The sequence below is a fragment of the Penicillium solitum genome, assembly GCF_028829755.1.
Source record: "Penicillium solitum strain IBT 25940 chromosome Unknown utg000003l_segment0_segment0, whole genome shotgun sequence".
Lineage (NCBI taxonomy): Eukaryota > Fungi > Ascomycota > Eurotiomycetes > Eurotiales > Aspergillaceae > Penicillium > Penicillium solitum.
The window spans coordinates 3,156,609-3,171,991 of record NW_027072123.1 but is presented as its reverse complement, the minus strand read 5'-3'; the positions used below and the strand labels follow the sequence as shown (position 1 = coordinate 3,171,991).

The following is a 15,383-nucleotide window of genomic DNA, read 5'->3' as shown; positions in this document are numbered from 1 at the left end:
TGTGTAGTTGAATAGTTGGTACATAGAGATGCAGATTATGCTGAGTCGGGGGGGATTCCTTTACTTGATGCGGCTAGCCCTTCCCCGTCACATCAACCCCGGAACCACAATCACTGGCTTTTGATGCTTGGCATAATATGTCTCGAATGAATATACCACATCCAGAAGGAAACGGCGACTATTCTTGTTATTTTTCATTTAGCATTGTCAATTCTGAGCTTTTTATATTCTTATAAAACCATGAGCAAAAAACCCGAAAGGTTGGGAAAGAAATCGGTACAATGAATAGGTGACAATGAGATGTCCAATGCGAGCTGTGGCACTTTCTTTTGAGCACACTTTAGGGACATACATACCTAGGATGTCTAATGGTGATTCACTATGACGAGTACTGTTTTCCAAGCACGGCTTTCCAAGATTGACTATTTAACATTACTTTCAGCCTTGTTCGGCAAGCGGCTCTGTGGCGGCCTCTCTCAGCGAAAACAATACTGCCCCAGCTTCATTGCAGTGTTCCTAGACCGATGGCCCGTTCTCCAAACTGGCTTTCCATCCCTGGTACCCATCTCGAACGGTACAGTGTACTCGGGCGCTGTTGGTAGGTCTGGCAACGCAAGTCGGTTTGGTGCATTCAAATATCGTTTCATATCCCCATCCACATTGGATCTTCGTGTTGCTACCCATTCATTCAGAAATTTGCGGAATTTCGACATCTCAGAGTCCAGTTCACGATGACTAGTCCACTGACATACTTTGCACCATATCGATATTTCGTTCCCAGTGGGGGATACCCGAGAAGGGTGTATCATTCGTGATAAGCTCGTAGAGTGTGAAAACAACACTACTAACATCATCTCGACCATCCTGTAGGTTTTTCTCTCCAGATACAGCCCGATCGAAGTCGAAGAGAAGGATCTTTCTTATGTGTGGAAGGATCGATAAGCAGGTTAAGAGGTGCAATATCTTGATGCATGATTCCATATTCTAGGTTGAGAAAATCCACGAGTTGAGTAAGCTGCTGCAGCCACTCAAATCGAAAAAGGACCTTTGGGTTGGCGAGAGTCACACCTGGGATGTACTTCGTCGTGAAACCAATCACCCGAGACTCGTCGAGGACAACGCGATCAAATGGTACCATGTTAGGATGTGGTGGTAGACTTTTAAGAATGTTAAGTTCATCCCAAACCATTTGTATTCTTAGAGCCTTGTATAAGACGTTAAACTTAAAAGCAACATTTTGAGGAATTCCGGGCTCGTCTTCGTATGATAAGAGATCAACGAATGGTCCAAGTCGATCGAGCTCTTGGAATTTAGAGTACTAAATGGTAAGGCAGTCGGCAAGCGACCTACAGAGCGAGAAGGAAGGATATGCAATAAACATAGTATCATCTTCTTCCGGATCCATCGAAACCTCAGTAAGGAGCCCATCGTCATCGACTGTGATTGCGCCGACATCAGGCGATAGATGATCAGCTAATGGTGCCAGAATTGAGACCTCTACATTCCCGTCGGGTGGAAATAGCTTGGCGGTGCCTTTGACCTTGATCATCCGCAGTTGATCCCAATCCCAGACATTGGAATAAGTTTGGGTGGCAGGATTTTCGCTCGGGCCGTAGTAGCCCTGGCTGTCGGACCAGAATCTGTCTTGAGGGTTGATCATGGCAAATTTATAGAGACGAGAGATATGTACGATGTTGTTTTGGAGTAATTTCGATGGTGGTTAGCTAAGTGAATGAGAAGGATGATTTCAGGCATAGGATCAAGCCCTGGTGGTCATGTGGACGCATTAACACAAGGATACCCCTGTGCCTTATATATCCGCACATTCATGTGTCTTCGAATAAGCACCAATCCAGTAACAGTTCTTCACCGCTGGTTCTCCTATTTGCTTTTAAGTCTTATACATAACTAGCCAAACCAGGCGTTTAGATCGTAGCACGTATTGGCCAACGTGTGATAAGTAGAGTCTAAACACTTATCGTTAGCTCCTCTAGAAGGAATCGCATTTGACTACTATGTAGAATCAATTCCCCCGCGAGAGAATACTTGAAATATGATTGAAATTGAATTTGACATGATCCGCATACTCGAAAAAACAGCCATAAGTAGTAACATGCCCCAAATTTTCTGTACGAAGTCTATCTTTGTCATATAACCAAATTCTTTGCTTTGCAGGAGCAACCTTTTCTTTGTGTGCAAACCGAACCCGAAATTGGTAAAAGTCAAAAAGCCCAATTGCCGCATGGCTTGTGCAATTGAGCTGTCCCGTGTCGAGATCTAGAGCTACGAATTTGACTAATGTCGGAGGAGTGGCGGATCCGGCTATATCTCCGACGATGGTGACGATTCTATGGATGCACTAAGTATAAATACTTTGGTCCATCTTCAACCAGTAGAATCTGGCTCCATATCTCTCAACACAATTGGTATTTCACATCTTGCAATTCCGAACCCACTTTGCCAATAACCCAATACTCCTCTCTCCTCATTTCCAAACCAAGATGCCGTTGACAATCCACCACCTTGGCCGCTCACAATCAGAGCGCATCATCTGGCTCGCAGAAGAACTTGGCATCAAGTATGACTTCGTCTTCCACAAGCGCGACCCTATCCTGGCCCCGCAATCAATCAAAGACCTGCATCCTTCCGGCACCGCACCGGTGATAGAAGATGACAACTCCCCCTTTACGAAAAACAAGGTCGTGCTCGCTGAATCAGGCGCTATCATTGACTACATTATTGCCGCCTACGGGGAGGGCCGTTTCGCACGCACACCGAAAGACGGTGAGGAATACGTCCAATTCCTAGAGTGGTACCACCGGGCGAATGCCTCCCTGCAGCCAGCCTTGTTCCGCGTGTTGATGAACAGGCGCTTGAGCAACGACCCAGAGGCACCGCACGTTAAGCTGGGCAATGCGAAACTAGAGGGTGCGCTCTCAATGATTGAGGCGAGACTCGGTGAAACCGGATCCTACTTGGTTGGGAATGACGTCACCGCAGCGGATATCATGGCGATCTGTACTCTCACCACCATGAGAGGATTCTGTCCCATTGAATTTGATGAGCAAAAGCATAAGAACATTCTGGCCTATCTGAAACGTGTTGGTGACCGGCCTGCCTATCAAAAGGCTATGAAGATTTGTGAGGGAGAAGATTTCGTGCCTATTCTTGGTGCAAAGGCTGAGCAGTTTGCATTCCCTTACTGAGGTGGACCTGGATATTATGCATTGTATATTATCCTGTACATAAATAATGTGAACTTCTAGAACTTCCAACTTACAAATCAGCCATGACCTTGGAAGTGGGGCGGGCCTCCCATGAAGTAATTGTCGCGTACAGGTAACCGAACGCGGCTTGGGAATCTTCAAAACTGAATACTGTTTCATCCAAGATAGTCCTTAGGTCAACTCTCTTCTCGGATCAGAAGTTGTAGAGGTTCTGCTGGTTGATCTTGGTGCCAACGGTACTTCCTCGAAAGCAGCATTAGCACGCCAAAGACACTTGGCTGAACACCTGGGTAGACTGTCCTGATATGACACTCTTTACCAGGACTGTAATATATCGTATCAAGAAATGGATCAATACCGAACCAACACAAGAAACTGACTGAGGACATAGTTCCTTTCCGCGTAAGGGAAGACAGACTCTTAGGTACCGTAGAGACGACTGCTGCTGGGGGAATCAGAGAATCGTCTCTCCGAAAACATAGGCTCCTGGCATGTTTACATTTTCGCAGTAGGGACAATATTGGATGAGGCCTTGAGCTGGGTAGCGCCTACGAAGGCAAATGTGGCTTACTGTTTGCGTTGGATGATCAGGGTTGGTAGGTGCTCAGGTGGGTGTTCCGGACATAGCGTCGCACTCAACACTAACACAGGCAATGAAGATGATGTGCAATGTGCGTCGGGTGTTGATTAGGCTGGTTATGTTTCCGTGTTACTGGAAATTCAAATTGGGTGGCTGTGGGATTGCTGTGGGTAGTTGCTTGAGGGCTTCCGGAATAGGGGTATCGTGTATTGGAAAGTTGAATGAAAGCGTTGGAGCCAAGTAAACCACCATCAAGGTGGACATATTAGTTCCTAGATCAACCATGGTTTGTAGTCAGAGAGTAGGTCACAATTGCAGAAAAACAAATCTCAATAAAAACAAGCCACATCGTTGTCATCACTCATCAACAAGAGAACAACAGATCCCTAGACGCCGCGCTGATTCAAGGCAACACCAGGTCAGGGCTGCAAAGTACAATTTCAACCTTAACAAAAACAATTGAGAGCCACAACAATGGGAACGTAAAAACAAAACCCAGGGAAGGAACAAGAACTTGGGCTGCTTGCTTGGTTAGCCGTCATATTAGTACAGCATGCTGAGACGCAAAGAACAATAGGTTCTTTTCGCTCGACGCCCAAACTTGCAACCAAGATTTTGGCTATTGCTGTCAAGCTAGCCAAGGAAAACTATGGATTGAAGAGTTAGCTTTTGGATGAAATAGTCTGACAGCTGTCGAACTCACCTTCCCATCCCCACTCAGCCATAACATTCACCCAGTGCAATCTGCCACGCACAGTTCTTTCAAATTGGATATTTTCAAGCGACGCGAGTGCGGAACCCCGTCGCGCAAACCTCGATGTAGGCTGCCCCGGTCTTCCTCCTGTTGGGCCCTTGTGGGAACCATTGAGACTGTATTTGCGGAAATCGGTTGGTAATGATGAGCTCATTTTCTCCTTGTCTCTAGATGAAAAAGACTCGCCACTACGCGAACTAGTCATTTCACGTTCTCTTCTGGCATTCATTGCGTCGCGGCGCTCCCAGACTTCCTTCAACACCTCCAGACAGCGGTCTACACCACCTAGCATTAAGCGAGACTGAATTGTGGTCCATCGATCCAAGACCCATTTTCGGTCATCGTCGGTGTCAACCTCAGATCCAGCTGCTAGAAGAGGGAACATCTGTATGATAGTAGTCCGGGAGGTATAGGGAACGGTGGCAAGCAAGATCAGGACTCTCTTTGCTAATTCATCGGCCGGCTCAGAGGGTATCTCTGGAACGGCCTGATGCAGGTACAGCAACGTAGCCCAGCGATAGGCATGTGCAACTTGAATGCTATGCTGAACCTCGGAATTGGGATCATCTGGTGGCTCAAACCATTGCGGTGGCTCCCATTGCTCGACAAGAGCTTTGAGTTCCATAGCTTGAGCCACAACTGACACCGTGTTTGACGAGCTCTTCCGCACTTGCTGGATCAGCTTCGCCACTCGACTCATGAGAGGATATAGAGTAGTTGAACAGCCCATCAACGGATCAATATCATGGACTGTGTCACTCGGAAGCTCGAAGATTGAAGAATCCCAGTTTTGAGGACCACACTCATCCAAAGAAGTTAGTCGTGCAATCACGTCCATATATGACCATGTGTTATAGAGGAACCGGATGCGATCTAGCTCCTCGTCGCTAACACCACCTTGCATCCCAGCTGCGATTACCTGGCACATTAATGTTTTTGCGCCTCGCAAATGTTGAATGCATGTGGTGGTGTGTTGGTCCCAGGTATCGGCGAATGCCAACGCCAGGCTAGTTGCCAGCGCAGCATCCGCTCTCATATTCTGAATCTGTCCAACTAAACCGGATATGCTCTGGCGCATGTGCTTTACTCCTTGGACCCGAAGATGAGGGCTTTGCTTGCCTGAGTGGAAAGCCGCCAGAGCAAAGATGGCATGGCGAAGTGCAGGCGTGTCTTTTGCTAACGGCCAAATGAGTGTTCGCCACGGATTCTCTAATGCACCATCTTTGATAGATAAAATTCCACATGTGAGCTTATCAAACCTCAACACAAGCATTTCTGGACTTTCCGGTGGCAGAGATGGGTTGTCTGACATGCTTGGAGGGTCAAGAGTGAAAGAATCTGTCTCTGGCAAGGTGAAGTTCCAAGGTCCCAGTCCTGGATCTGACTTCCGGATAATCTCCTCAATGTCATCATTTTCATCCTCCAATAGCTGAGAGAAGCTCAGCCTCGATGCATCTGGATCTGGCTGCGCCGGGCCAAGGGGCATGTGTCTAGCAGTATCAGCGTTGACATCAGAAACCAGCGAGTTTGCGAGCGACAGAGAATCTTGAAACGGGCCCAAAAAGGATAGGAAATTGAAAGGGGGAGAGTCAGCGGACAATGACACGTTAATGTCAAGGGGAGGCGCGGTGCACTCGGCCATGGAAACATCTTCTCGGGTGACAGGCAGATCTTCAAGGGAACGTGCTTCAGTAGATAGAAAACTATTGGTACTAATGGGCGAGCTATGCGAAGGAGAGTCTGGAGGCGAACGAGAGCCATCAAACTTATGGGACTGTATGCGAATCGGTGATGCTGATTGTTCAGTCGTTGGAGGGGTCGGAAAGGTCTGGCCGATGTTGGCAACAGAGGAAGCTTGTTGGGACGAAGAGTTTGCTAAAGAAGATTTATGAGTATATCATGTCTAACCCGCACAGCACCCGTGACTTACTTTTCTTGGCTTTGGTCACTGTAGGCCGCCCAGAAGCGAAGTTGACCTCTTCGAATGGTCGCCATTTGAAGTCTTTTTTGTATCCTCCACATTGGACCTTTCGTCTTTCACACTGCTGACATGATGGCTTGACTTCGTCGCACTTCAACCGCTTTGCTTTGCAGGTGATGCAACCTATAAAAGTAGACACTCAAGTCAATGTTGTGGACAATATGATGAAGTGACCGTCTGCATTATTCCTGCTTCACTGATTCTTGCTTCACCGATAGAAAGATGTAGCTTCAGTAGCTTCACATTATTTCAACTTACCATTCCGACTTTTTGTCTGCTTTGGCTTTTGTGTCCCAAGATTTCCCCGCGCTGATGCCGGGTTGTCGGGCGGATCTAAAATCGACGGGATTTTGATGCTTTCCATACCAAGTCGATGTTGAAACCCATTCACACGGAAGAAAACGAGATATACAGAAAGATGGAGATAAAAACAGAGAGATAAGAGGCGCTGACAGCGAATGGTAAGTGGAAGATAGGGAATCCCACGGAGAGGAGATGATAAGCCAATGCGGGGGTGCCGATCTTGGATAATGTGCTGTGTTTTCCATTGCAATCTCAACCAGGTTGGGCATCGGCTATATCTAATTTAATGTTACAATCTCTGAACTAAAGGGGCTTGTGTGTCATTTCAACAACAGCCCTAGAGTATAGTATCTATGGATATACTATGTGGGTATCAATGACTGTAAACAATAACAACACCGTGCGGGGATAATTTCTCCAACGGCACTACTAGTACATTAGGACTACGCACACAATCACCAGCTACGACGAAAATATCATTTACAAGAAAATAAAAGCGAAGGCGAAGATCTTTGATTGAAAAAAAAAAAAAGAAGACAAACGGCGGCTGACACCCCCAGCAAGTGAGGGGGCAGACAAACAGTCTTCACGGGCGCAACTAGTACCGTTGCCGGTACTTGTTGGTGGAGGGGGCGGCCGCAGGAAAGGAGGGCGGCACCACGGGAAGGGAGGGAGGCACCACGGGGAGGGTGGGCACCGGGGGGAGGGAGGGAAGCACAGTCATGGGGGCAGGAGGGGCGGAGGCAGACACGGCCCCAGGCTCCGCACAGACATCCATCTCCGGAGAGATGTCACGGATCATGGTGTCCATGTAGACACCGGAGACAGACACAAATTCAATGCCCTCCATGGGCAGCACACCCTCGAAGTCCTCCTCGACGGGCGAGGAAGGATACTCGACGTCCTCCATTCGCAGGAGGACGTCGTTGTCGTTGCCGGCTGCGGGCTGCAGCCGGCCGGCGGAGAAGTAGGAGCTATAGGGCTCGAGGTGAGCCCACAGACGGTGGACCAGGGACTTCCACTCGTCACCGACCCCGAGGTTTTGGTGGAGGGCCACAGATGCGGCCAGGGGGCGGGAGTGGAGGAGGTCGAGGAGGTCGGAGGTGTTGGTGGGCACCTGGGCTAGCTGCATATTAGTATTCGTCTTTCCTTCTATGCTTGGAGATGGGTACTTACCAGGGTGTGGCATCCCTGCCCAGTGCAAGCCGAACCACGCAAACTCGGGAGCGAGGACGACACGGAGGAGGTAGGCTTGGGGGGAGCCGGGCCCCACTACAATGACCATGTTGCAAAGGAGCTCGGTCAGCTCCCAGGTCAGGACAGACATTTCGGGCTCGGAGCCCGCAGCAAACAGCTGGTCGAACAGGGACATCTCGTCCCACTTCAGAAGAGGACCAGCCCGGTACTCGCCAGCGAGTACCTGGAGGCCGCTCTTCGAGAACGGAGCCATGGTGTCCAGCACCATTTTTGAAAAACAAAAGAAAAACAAAGGAAAAGAAAACGACGAATAAGAAGAAGGGGGGGGGGGGAAGGCGGAGACTGATGAGATTTACAGAGAGAAAACAAGAGATTAGGCCAGAGGATTTCACGAGACTTATATATGTGGCTAAGGAATACTGAGGCTATTGATACACGGCTTGAATAGAGCGTAGCATTGTTTCTCTCTCAAATATGAATGTCTCTGTGGAGTGTGAAGTGTATTGAGTGATGCCTCCAGCAATTCTCTCAATGGGTCTGTTTATTGTCAAACAATAGAGACTTTAATAGCTATGTGATTCAGCAGAGTCTCTGAATAGGATTGTTCAATCAATTCACCTGTCAGTGTAATACCCCATAGTTGTGTGTGATGGAGTATGTATGCATATTATTGATCACTTTGTTTGAAGAGTGAACTGAATTGTTCGAATTGATTATTGTGAGTGAACCATGGACTAGTTAGATGGCTTGGCTGAAGAGGGTAGTGCATTATATTGTAGCGTAGTGTGGTTTGTTGTACAATTGGTCCAATGGTATGGGCAGAAAGACTGAAGCGAAGTGTCGTTGAAATGAGGCCGAGGTGCAGGCAATGTAAGGCTCAAGTGAGAGTGATGTCAATTGAAATTGATGGATACTAAGATCAGAATGCAGGCATCGGTAACGGATGTCCTGAATACTGGTGGTGAACTATAGCCTCGATGCCATTCTTAACCAAGAGGCACTTGCAAGGTTACCGTGACCTCGTAGAACACCATAATTTCAACCTCTGTTACCACCACACCGCCGAAGAAAGTTCAGTTCCAAGCAACACGATTGTTTGTTCAGAGGAGCAGTACCTCTTGGTATATTCATCATCGAGTGCTATCCTAGAAAACATATACTATCAATAAACACCGGGGTTTTACTTGTAGTATAGGATAACGTAAAAAAATACGAGGTTACTTATAGACAAGTCTGACCTTGCCCACAAGTGAAATAGGCTAACCTAACATATGATACTAGGGACTCTTCCACTTGTCTTCGAGGGCACATGAGATCGTAGATATTGGGAGCATACTATCCTTAACCAACCGCTAACAGACACTTTCGGGTGGTATAGTCAGATTTAGGGAGACGGTCGAAGCCAAAGAAAAGATCGAGGCAAAGAGACTGCACATAGGCAGGTAAATAAATATTACATATGAAGTCACTGTGTCGTGGTCCCAAGTTGTAGTCCAGGTAGTCCCGAGGTCCCCGCCTATAGGGCGGGCCCCAGGATTAGTCATGTAGCGAATTTCGGAGGTCCGGAGTGGCGGGGAAACCCCAGATGTTCACGGCCCGAGGTCAAGCGGAGCCCTTGTTTTGTTTCTCAGCTTCTTTTATTTAATTCTACTTTCCTTTTGTTTCAATTCAACAATCATCTGTTGATTTTCTACTTGTACTGTCAGCCATGTTTCGTTCGATACGACGTTTGCCTCGACGCGCTCCCGTTGTGTCCACTATTTCTTCGCGTTCATTGCGGCCTTTCACCAGCGGTTATACTCGGATGACGCCTGTTCAGCACCCCGTATCCACCACTCTCCCCTCAGACGCATACCAGCTGCTGTCCACACAAGAGAAAGCTGGTGAAGCTGAAGATGCGCTTTACGACCAACAGCTTCGCGATGTTGAATCGTGGTGGAATTCGCCTCGCTACGAAGGCATCAAGCGCCCTTACACGGCAGCAGATGTCGTGAGCAAGCGCGGCTCCTTACAACAAACGTACCCCAGTTCTTTGATGGCGCGGAAGCTTTTTAATCTTCTTAATGAGCGAGCGGCTGCTGGTCAGCCCGTTCATACCAGTGAGTCCTTACCCGGCTGAGCTCCAATTGTGACAAATCTGACCTCGGTTCCGCACACAAGTGGGAGCTATCGACCCTGTCCAAATGACGCAGCAAGCCCCCAACCAAGAGATTCTATATGTCTCGGGCTGGGCTTGCTCTTCACTTTTGACAAGTACCAACGAAGTATCTCCGGATTTCGGCGATTATCCCTACAATACCGTCCCGAACCAGGTCCAGCGTCTGTTCAAGGCCCAGTCTATGCATGACCGGAAACAGTGGGACACGAGGCGGAAGATGACCCCGGAGCAGCGAAAGGCTACACCTTATACTGATTATATGCGACCAATCGTTGCTGATGGTGATACCGGGTATGTTAATAAGTCGGATTGAGTGCAAGAAGTATTACTAATTCTCTCGGTGCAGTCATGGTGGTTTATCGGCTGTTCTAAAACTCGCCAAGCTGTTTGCGGAGAATGGTGCCGCGGCCGTTCATTTTGAAGATCAATTGCACGGTGGAAAGAAGTGCGGCCATCTTGCAGGCAAAGTGCTCGTCCCAATGGGTGAACACATCAACCGACTGGTAGCAGCTCGATTCCAGTGGGATATGATGGGATGTGAGAACCTGGTCATTGCCCGAACAGACTCTGAGAGTGGCCGACTTATCAGCAGCGCCATCGATGTGCGCGATCACGAGTTCATCCTTGGTATCACGGAAGATGTGGAACCTTTGGCCGAGACCCTCCAAGCTATGGAACGGGAGGGTGCCTCACCTAAAGAAATCGACGCATTTGAGCTTGACTGGGTCAAGAGGCACAAGCTTGTTACACTCGACGAAGGTATGTTTATTGATTCTGTGTCAACGATCCCATTTACTAACAATATGTAGCCGTCGATGCTCATCTTGAGTCAGAGGGTGCTCCCCAGTCTTCTCGGGACGCGTACAAGGCCTTTGTTAAGAAGAATCCCGATCTTTCCTTCTCTCGTCGCCGTGCCCTGGCAAATGATTACACCAAAACACCTGTTGTGTGGTCGTGTGATAGCCCGCGCACCCGCGAGGGATTCTACCACTACTCCGCAGGGTTCCCTGCTGCGACCAAGCGCGCGAAGGAGTTCGCTCCTTACGCAGATCTTCTCTGGGTTGAAACTGGCGACCCAGATGTCGAGAAGGCCGGAACACTCGCCGGCGAAGTGCGGGCGGCGTACCCAGGCAAGAAGCTTGTCTACAATCTTAGCCCTTCATTCAACTGGATGGGTCAAGGATTTAATGAGGCTTCGCTCAAGTCCTTTATCTGGGATATTGCTAAGCAAGGGTAAGCTCAACACTGCATCTGTCTCGCTTCGATCCACTAACCTCTTTCAGATTCGTCCTGCAACTTATTTCCCTGGCTGGTCTGCACACTAATGCCACCATCACGACCGAACTTTCCCGTGCATTCAAGGATGAGGGTATGCTGGCTTACGTCCGTCTTGTCCAGTCCCGCGAGAAGGAGCTCGGTGTGGATGTTCTCACCCATCAGAAGTGGAGTGGCGCTCCTTACATGGATGGAATTATGGGTGCTATCCAGAGTGGAAGTAGCAGCAGCAAGAGCATGGGTGAGGGTAACACAGAAAAGGGTAGGTCATGATGCACTGATTTCAGACATTATCAAATTGCTAACAACAATTCTCAGGATTCTAATTCCGATTCAAAATTTATGTATTTGGCGACTGTTTGTTTGTAACTGGGGACTACTTGATCTTGAGATATATCCGGGCCACATGACGTGCAAATGTCATGGCTTCTTTTTTTTATCTATCTTGCAACATATCTGTAGAACTTCATATTTACTAATCCTCTAATGCTTAGTCGATTGAGGTGTGCCAAATACCTTTTGGTTTCGCGGTCTTGTACCATGGGGGCGTTTATGGCTCTATTCACAGCTACGACTGACATGGAATAGTCTCCGACGTCTTAGGCTTAGAGAAGCTATTTTTTCTCCAAATCTCATTCCAAGAGCAGTTATCTTCAGTTAAAAACATCAACTAGTGTCCAACTTTCGAGCCAGCTCAACCAGCTCACCCCTGAAGACTTTCCTTGGGGCAAAAATATTGCCTCATCAATCAATCCACACCAATTGTGAGATCCACAGTCTACTTGCATACTCCCTGATTCTCGTGAGCAAGTTGCTGTATGACGAGTTAGTGTTTGAAGTGACGATATTCTCGGTAGAAGATAAGAAGACTCACCAAGCAGAAGCCACTAGCACAGTTTCCTGAGCTGCCATCGGCTTTGCAAGGGAATCTGACGCCAATCTGAAGATTGGTTAGCTTCAATAGTGTTGATGTTCATTTTATTCAGCCTTACCAAAGCAGGGGCCTTGTCTGCAGCCAAAGCAGAGCCGATAATGGCCATAAAAGCGACGAAGGTGAAACGCATATTGAAATTGGAGGGACTGTGTCTCAGTTTTGGAAATGCCAACTGAGAAAGGGTATTAGAGGGATGAGTGTAATTCAAGGTCAGCCGGGTGATAGTATTTATATTTCTCTAGGCGCCGTCATATTGCGCGGCATATCGAATCTCGAGTGTTGATCGTGTTGCAGAGTGGACATTCGGAGAAAAGGCTTGGTCAGGTACATTTTTGAAGAATCATCTTCCTATCTGCATGTAATGAAACCACCAGATTAAGGAACACCCTCTAGAAGGGGCTCGCTTTCTTGTTACATTTTAAACGTTGACTTCTAGATTATGTGCTTCTTGTTCAAAATCAGTCCATGCTGTACTACTCCAGACGCGCCACCGCAGAGTTCAAAATTCTTGCCATCTTCATACATTTTTTTCTTCTTAATGAGCCACTGAATTTATGATTCTCTTACAAGAACCTTTGGAGCGGCATTTCTAACCAACGTGTTTATGGAGAGATATTTGGGTAGCTCGGGCAATTTCATTGATTGGTCTTTTGATTTAGCCCACATGGGTACTTGGGCCTAAAAATGAGTTGAACTTGCTTATTCTTCATTAAAGCCTGTAGATTGTGACACAAAACAATGAGAGAGCGAGGATTGCTGCAAGGGGGATAATGCATCGAATGACCGTGCAAGGTACGGAGTAGGATACTCGGGCTTCTCGGTACAAATTCAAATATCGCAAGATTGTTAAAGACCGAACAGATAAGGATCAGTCTGTTGCCTTATCACATGTTACATTTTCCGATCTCACTATATATTTCTTAAAGGTTACTGTTCAGGCTTGTGTTCTGCTCTTAGGCGCATCAAGAAGTGAGCAGGAAATCTACCGGACATATTATATGATTTAGACAGTACAAGCTTCAGTAGACCTAACTGGGGTTTGGGATTGGACTCTGGTAATTTATATAACGGACTTTCCCTGCAGATCAAACAGCGACTCGGTGGGAGACTGCTGATGCATCTTGTACCCTAATTATAGACTTCGTGGTTGTTTTTGTTTTTGCTTATGTTTCAGACTTAGCGTCATTGGAGTACAGGTCAGGCCATTCGATCCAAGGCATATAGTTGGAACGTTACCGTCGAGGTAGGCACTGGTTACGGCCACCCTCTTAATGTGATCATATGAATTGAGTCTCGACCGGAAAACTAGAACAGGGTCTGTGGGATCGGAATAGAAAGAAAGGATAGATTATCTTATAGAGATTAGTGATAAGAAAGTATAAACAGTTCAAAATCTAATTGTACATTGCATAGTTTGCGCCCCCTTCAAAGGTATCTATCACATGATAAAAACAGGTCGAATGTCGAATACATAGGTCAACAAAAGGAAAAAGAAATGACAGCCATCAATCTGGAAAGAGCCTTGAGTAGAGAGACAGTCACCTCGAAGGTCATCAAACTCCGATGAACACGGCGGAGGCAAACAGAGTTGAAAGAAGCACCACAGCCTTCAAACTGGTATGGGCCTGGGGCAGAGATGTATCCGCCCCAGAGGAGGTACTTGTGCTAGTCGCCGCGCTCTCGGTTGAGGTACCTGATGATGTCTTGTCGGAAGATGATTTCGTAGAGGTTTCCGTTGAAGTCGGGTACGAGGTTGCCGTTGCAGTGGCATTGGTATCTCCGTAGCACCACACGTCCTTCCAGGCGACACCCGCTTTGTAGAGGCACTCGGTAAGCTCGTGGACTGATTGATCGATGGCCGGGGCATAGATAGCACAGTCGTTGTCATAGGCAGTCACCCCTGCGGGTTTTGCGCATTTTGAAAGGAATCCTTTGTATTTGTCGTTGCTGGGAACTCCACATGATGCATCTTTGATGGGAATTTCGTACTGGGCTGAGGTCCCACAGCCTGTGCTACTTGCCAAAGCTCCAGTGGTTGTTGTAGTTGCCATGATTTTGAGGTTTGAGGCAAGGAAAAATTAGAGAAGAAAAGATTTGGAGAGATGATTTTGATTGATTCAATGGAATGGTTTGTTATTGGGCCCCTGGTTCGTATGAGCCTTTATAGCCGTTTGGTCCAGTTTTATGAACTATTCTATTCGTTCATCGAACCATCAACCCCAGAATATTTCCGGCTATTTTTAGTCGGTCTTGTCGGTCTTGTTATTGTGCCAAGTTTATATGAAACTGCCAAGGTCTGTTCCACGCGAATAGGTAAATAAGGAAGGTATGTTCCGTGTTGTCGCCACAGAGATACATAAAACAATATACCAAGTACGGAGTACTCCGTATAAGCCTCCTGATTCTCTGGTCTCCGTTCATAGTGGATCGGGCTGAGTTGGGCGGAGCTCTTGGTATTCGGGAGGCCCAGCGGTAGTGAGTTTTCAGCCCGTCGATCGCATGCTGGCATTAGTTTGATGGCTTTTCAGCATACCCCCTTTTTTTTGTACGCAGAGATATGGGAGTTGGGAAAAGAAAATTGAATTTTCGAATCGCAGATCATTTTGGCGCAACTTTTGATTTTTCGGAGTTTCTTTGCCATTTCCGCTGGCTTAGTGCATTTTTGCCCTATGCTATTTGTGTGTTCGGCATTTCGGATTCCGAGTAAAAAGCACAGACTTAAGATCGGGACTTCCATGTTTTAGACGGCACTCAGTTCGATCGTTTGTTCCGACCCCCTGCACATGATGTGCCTCCTATGGCCCCATATTTGGCTTTGAGCGCGGTCATCAAGTAAATGAAATTCTTCAACGGCTATAAAACAGGAAGAGAAAGGATGCCCGACAGTGAAGCCCAAGAAATATATAGTGAAGATATGATACGTAATGAGTTTGATAAAGCTAAAGGAGCACTAGATATGGATATGGAAGAATAC

General features: G+C 47.4%; 8 protein-coding genes across 8 annotated transcripts; 3 read left to right on the top strand and 5 right to left on the bottom strand.

Annotated features, from left to right (window-relative positions):
- Positions 1–381: 381 nt before the first annotated feature.
- On the top strand, positions 382–735 carry N7455_005124 (uncharacterized protein; the record flags this gene model as incomplete). Its single annotated transcript, XM_065604960.1, has 1 exon — positions 382–735. The coding sequence occupies one exon, from the start codon at positions 382–384 to the stop codon at positions 733–735; it is 354 nt and encodes a 117-aa protein (XP_065461860.1).
- A 115-nt stretch (positions 736–850) lies between these two features.
- Positions 851–1,660, bottom strand: N7455_005123 (uncharacterized protein; the record flags this gene model as incomplete). Its single annotated transcript, XM_040957541.2, has 2 exons — positions 851–1,257; positions 1,351–1,660. The coding sequence occupies 2 exons, from the start codon at positions 1,658–1,660 to the stop codon at positions 851–853; spliced, it is 717 nt and encodes a 238-aa protein (XP_040811901.2).
- Positions 1,661–2,501: 841 nt separating this feature from the next.
- N7455_005122 (glutathione S-transferase family protein) lies at positions 2,502–3,206 on the top strand (the record flags this gene model as incomplete). The annotated part of the gene is made up of 1 exon (XM_040957628.2): positions 2,502–3,206. One exon carries the CDS (start codon positions 2,502–2,504, stop codon positions 3,204–3,206), a length of 705 nt encoding a protein of 234 aa, XP_040811933.1.
- Positions 3,207–4,469: 1,263 nt separating this feature from the next.
- On the bottom strand, positions 4,470–6,906 carry N7455_005121 (Zn(II)2Cys6 transcription factor; the record flags this gene model as incomplete). The annotated part of the gene is made up of 3 exons (XM_040957606.2): positions 4,470–6,436; positions 6,492–6,665; positions 6,801–6,906. The coding sequence occupies 3 exons, from the start codon at positions 6,904–6,906 to the stop codon at positions 4,470–4,472; spliced, it is 2,247 nt and encodes a 748-aa protein (XP_040811906.2).
- A 537-nt stretch (positions 6,907–7,443) lies between these two features.
- N7455_005120 (uncharacterized protein) lies at positions 7,444–8,310 on the bottom strand (the record flags this gene model as incomplete). Its single annotated transcript, XM_040957645.2, has 2 exons — positions 7,444–7,967; positions 8,022–8,310. 2 exons carry the CDS (start codon positions 8,308–8,310, stop codon positions 7,444–7,446), a joined length of 813 nt encoding a protein of 270 aa, XP_040811978.2.
- A 1,335-nt stretch (positions 8,311–9,645) lies between these two features.
- Positions 9,646–11,831, top strand: N7455_005119 (methylisocitrate lyase ICL2). Its single transcript, XM_040957555.2, has 6 exons — positions 9,646–10,141; positions 10,203–10,491; positions 10,547–10,959; positions 11,010–11,433; positions 11,484–11,737; positions 11,794–11,831. Exons 1-6 carry the CDS (start codon positions 9,751–9,753, stop codon positions 11,799–11,801), a joined length of 1,779 nt encoding a protein of 592 aa, XP_040811886.1. The 5' UTR covers positions 9,646–9,750; the 3' UTR covers positions 11,802–11,831.
- Positions 11,832–12,217: 386 nt separating this feature from the next.
- Positions 12,218–12,752, bottom strand: N7455_005118 (uncharacterized protein). Its single transcript, XM_040957603.2, has 3 exons — positions 12,468–12,752; positions 12,350–12,415; positions 12,218–12,289 (listed from the first exon to the last, which is right to left on the bottom strand). The coding sequence occupies exons 1-3, from the start codon at positions 12,537–12,539 to the stop codon at positions 12,254–12,256; spliced, it is 174 nt and encodes a 57-aa protein (XP_040811941.1). The 5' UTR covers positions 12,540–12,752; the 3' UTR covers positions 12,218–12,253.
- A 1,210-nt stretch (positions 12,753–13,962) lies between these two features.
- Positions 13,963–14,460, bottom strand: N7455_005117 (uncharacterized protein; the record flags this gene model as incomplete). The annotated part of the gene is made up of 1 exon (XM_040957578.2): positions 13,963–14,460. One exon carries the CDS (start codon positions 14,458–14,460, stop codon positions 13,963–13,965), a length of 498 nt encoding a protein of 165 aa, XP_040811903.2.
- Between the last annotated feature and the right edge of the window lie 923 nt (positions 14,461–15,383).

What these genes read in the sequence shown, in the direction of transcription:
- N7455_005119 (XM_040957555.2), top strand. Translation starts at nt 9,751, where the DNA reads ATGTTTCGTTCGATACGACGTTTGCCTCGACGCGCTCCCGTTGTGTCC. An exon ending in GCTTGTTACACTCGACGAAG is followed by an intron (nt 10,960 to 11,009) that starts GTATGTTTATTG and finishes AACAATATGTAG; the next exon opens with CCGTCGATGCTCATCTTGAG. An exon ending in TGGGATATTGCTAAGCAAGG is followed by an intron (nt 11,434 to 11,483) that starts GTAAGCTCAACA and finishes AACCTCTTTCAG; the next exon opens with ATTCGTCCTGCAACTTATTT.
- N7455_005118 (XM_040957603.2), bottom strand. Translation starts at nt 12,539, where the DNA reads ATGCGTTTCACCTTCGTCGCTTTTATGGCCATTATCGGCTCTGCTTTG. An exon ending in CAGACAAGGCCCCTGCTTTG is followed by an intron (nt 12,416 to 12,467) that starts GTAAGGCTGAAT and finishes ACCAATCTTCAG; the next exon opens with ATTGGCGTCAGATTCCCTTG. An exon ending in GTGCTAGTGGCTTCTGCTTG is followed by an intron (nt 12,290 to 12,349) that starts GTGAGTCTTCTT and finishes CTCGTCATACAG; the next exon opens with CAACTTGCTCACGAGAATCA.